Here is a 3,034-nt window from a genome sequence, read left to right as displayed (position 1 = left end):
AAGACGAAACATCTCCGAATCACGAAAAGTTTAATCGATACGCCTTTCACATCCAGTTCTTTACCCGATATTTTCATAAACAAAGCAAAAGATTCTTCTAATAGCATCCAACTCCTCCCTCCCTTCTCTATCTTCTTTACCTCTTTTTCTTTTTTTCTTTTTTACACATGATCATGACGACGCTGCTGGTGCATCGGTTTGATACAGAGGTGGAACCACTCGCCGATCTTCGCAGCCAACCCTTCCTTTATATTTATTCTATTCTAATTACACCAAAAAAGTTAAAAAAAAAAGAAAAGAAAAGAAAAAGGAAAACCTACTATCCGCTCATCTTCCCATCTCCCTCAGTACGGTGCCTGCCACGTCACCACTATGGGGCTGCTCACAACGTGTCTCCCGTCCGACCACGTCAGCATCCCGGACTCCACCCTCGAGCTCCCCGGCGACATCCTCACCGGCGAGACGCCGACCGTCAGTTCGAACCTCGCCGTCTGCCCCGACCTCAGAAACTCCAGCGTCTCGGGCACGACCCGGATCGTGCTCCCTCTCGGCGGGCGCACAGTCGCCCTGTACACCGTCCGCCCGCCGGCACCGACATTGGTCACAGTGCGCGCGACCCGCTTAGTCAGAGCACCAGAACCGTCCATCTGGAACACGGCGGAGATGGACGGGTAGTTGAGGTCCCCGGGGCCTCCCAACCTCCTGTGGGACCCGCAGCTCTCGGTACGCCGGGCGACCGTGAGGACGCTCTTGTCGCTGTAGTTGGAGCTGCAGAGGAAGGCGACGTAGTCGTCGACGGTCAGGTCATAGACGAGCCCCGGGTCCAAGGCTCTCTGCGGATCCACGTGCCCTGCGCCGAAGCCGAGCACCGTGGAGGCGTTGCCGGTGGCTTCGTCGAGCATTGTTTCGTTCCGGCTGTCCATAGTGTACGCCGTGGTCATCAGAGCGGACCGGATCGCGGCTGGGCTCCACCCCGGATTCGCGCCCTTGAGCAACGCCGCCAGTCCCGACACGTGTGGGCAGGCCATGGAGGTGCCGGACAGGATGTTGAACTGAGTCCGGCGGCGGTCCGACGCCACGCCGGAGGGTCCGACGCCGTCCGGCCAGGCCGCCAATATGTTCAACCCGGGCGCGATCACGTCCGGCTTCAGAAGGTCCGGTGTTTCTGGGTTCGGACCTCGCGCCGAGAAAGATGCCAGCACCGGCGCTGGACGCACGCCGAGCTGGGTCCCGCGGAAGACGATCGTGGCCGTCGGCTTTCTGGCGGAGTTGATGTACTCTCGGATGTACTCTCCAGCTGTGGCGCCGACAGAAGTCGCCGGGATCACGTGACTGTCAGCGACCAGCCCCTCGCCGTCCGACGCGCCGTTAGCCAAAATCATCCCAAGCCCGCCGGCGCGTCCCACCACCGCGCCCTTCTCCACCCTGGGGTTGCTCCCTCGATCGCAGAGCACGATCTTACCACGTACAGCTTTAGGGTTTAGCGATCCTTCCATACAGAGCGAGGACGAGTATCCGTCGCTCCCGTCGTCGGAGATCGGGGCGTTCCCGGCGTAGACGAGGGGGAGAAAACGTCCAACGGGGAGACCCCCACCGGCGTAGAGGCTGACGCCGGGGATCGTCCTACCGTTGCCCAGGAGGACATCGGCCGGGAAGGTTCGATCCATACTGCCAGCACCGACGGTGGTGATCCAGGGGGAGACATTAGTGACGGTCATCTCGCCGGGTCCCTCATTTCCCGCGGAGGCCGAGACGAAGATGCCGCGCTCCACCGCTCCGAAAGCGCCGATTGCGATCGCGTCGAGGTAGTAAGGCACCACGCCACCACCGACGGAGAGCGAGATGACGTCCGCACCGTCTGAGACCGCCTGATCGAAGGCCGAGAGAATGTCCGAATCGAAGCACCCGGAGGTCCAGCAGACCTTGTACGCTGCAATCCTCGCCTTGGGCGCCATCCCGGCCGCGACTCCCCTTGCGAAGCCGAGCATACTCGCCTCGAAGACGTACCGGCCGGCCGCGATCGATGCCGTGTGAGTGCCGTGCCCATCGGAATCTCGCGGCGACCGGAACTCCACCGACTGGTTCATGGCACCGGCCATCGCCTCGTAGCCGCCACAGAAGAAGCGTGCGCCGACGATCTTACGGTTGCAGGAGGAAGCGGGGAAGCCGCGGCCGGCCTCGCAGCGGCCGCGCCACCGTGCCGGCACAGGGCCAAGCCCCTTATCGCTGAAGCTCAGGCTCTCGGGAGAAATACCAGTATCCAGCACCGCGACGACAAGGTCGGCGCCGAAGTCGGACTCCGCCAGCAGGCCGGACTCGTCGCGAATCTTGAGACCGAGGAACTGGGGGGAGCGTGTGGTGTGGAGGTGACGCACTCGGTCTGGGAGGACAGCGAGGACGGCAGGGAGGGATTCGAGGGCCTGTGCCTCCGTAGCAGTGAGCTTTGCAGAGAAGCCATGGAAGACGGTAGAGTAAACATGAATGGTAGAGGCGGTGGTGATGGAGGGATCCGAGGGTGTGGTGCCTCTTACGGTGAGCAGAGTGGACTCATACCAGTGTTGGTGGGTAGGGAAGACAGAGGGCTTGAGGTCATGCTGGACTCGGACAATGTAATTGGTCCTCTTCTCCTCGATGATGGTGGTCGGGTTCAGCGAGGGGGGGAGTGAGGAGACGAGAGAGAGAGAAGCGGCGAAGAGGAGGGCGAAGCAGAGCCAGGACGCCATAGGGAGGGAGAGAGGGAGAGCAGGGGGAGCGAAGAGCGGTGGAGGGAGGGGTGCCTGAAAAGGGGTGCAATTTTCCTTTTTCTTTTTGCGTTTATTCTTTTTTGTTTTTGCTTTTGCAGGAATTAGTAAAACGGCGGGAAACAGATACGAAAAATTACCAAGCTATCCTCAGTGAGTGAGGACTAAAGAGTACGGGTTGGCTGTATCATGAATGACTAGAACCTCCCAGTCGTGGCCGAGGCCATGAGCCCATCACTAAGTCTTTTCCAGCCCGTGCCCGTGCCCGTGCCTGAATCCTGACTGACTGCAGG

The 3,034-nt window shown here is 60.4% G+C and overlaps 1 protein-coding gene across 1 annotated transcript; it reads right to left on the bottom strand.

Moving 5' to 3' along the window:
• Nucleotides 1-228: 228 nt before the first annotated feature.
• LOC116263743 (subtilisin-like protease SBT1.5) lies at nucleotides 229-2,792 on the bottom strand. Its single transcript, XM_031643498.2, has one exon. It carries the CDS (start codon nucleotides 2,721-2,723, stop codon nucleotides 345-347), a length of 2,379 nt encoding a protein of 792 aa, XP_031499358.1. The 5' UTR covers nucleotides 2,724-2,792; the 3' UTR covers nucleotides 229-344.
• Between the last annotated feature and the right edge of the window lie 242 nt (nucleotides 2,793-3,034).

The sequence above is a fragment of the Nymphaea colorata genome, chromosome 11, assembly GCF_008831285.2.
Source record: "Nymphaea colorata isolate Beijing-Zhang1983 chromosome 11, ASM883128v2, whole genome shotgun sequence".
NCBI classification, from domain to species: Eukaryota; Viridiplantae; Streptophyta; class Magnoliopsida; order Nymphaeales; family Nymphaeaceae; genus Nymphaea; species Nymphaea colorata.
This window is presented reverse-complemented; position numbering and strand designations above follow the sequence as displayed.

What these genes read in the sequence shown, in the direction of transcription:
- LOC116263743 (XM_031643498.2), bottom strand. Translation starts at nt 2,723, where the DNA reads ATGGCGTCCTGGCTCTGCTTCGCCCTCCTCTTCGCCGCTTCTCTCTCT.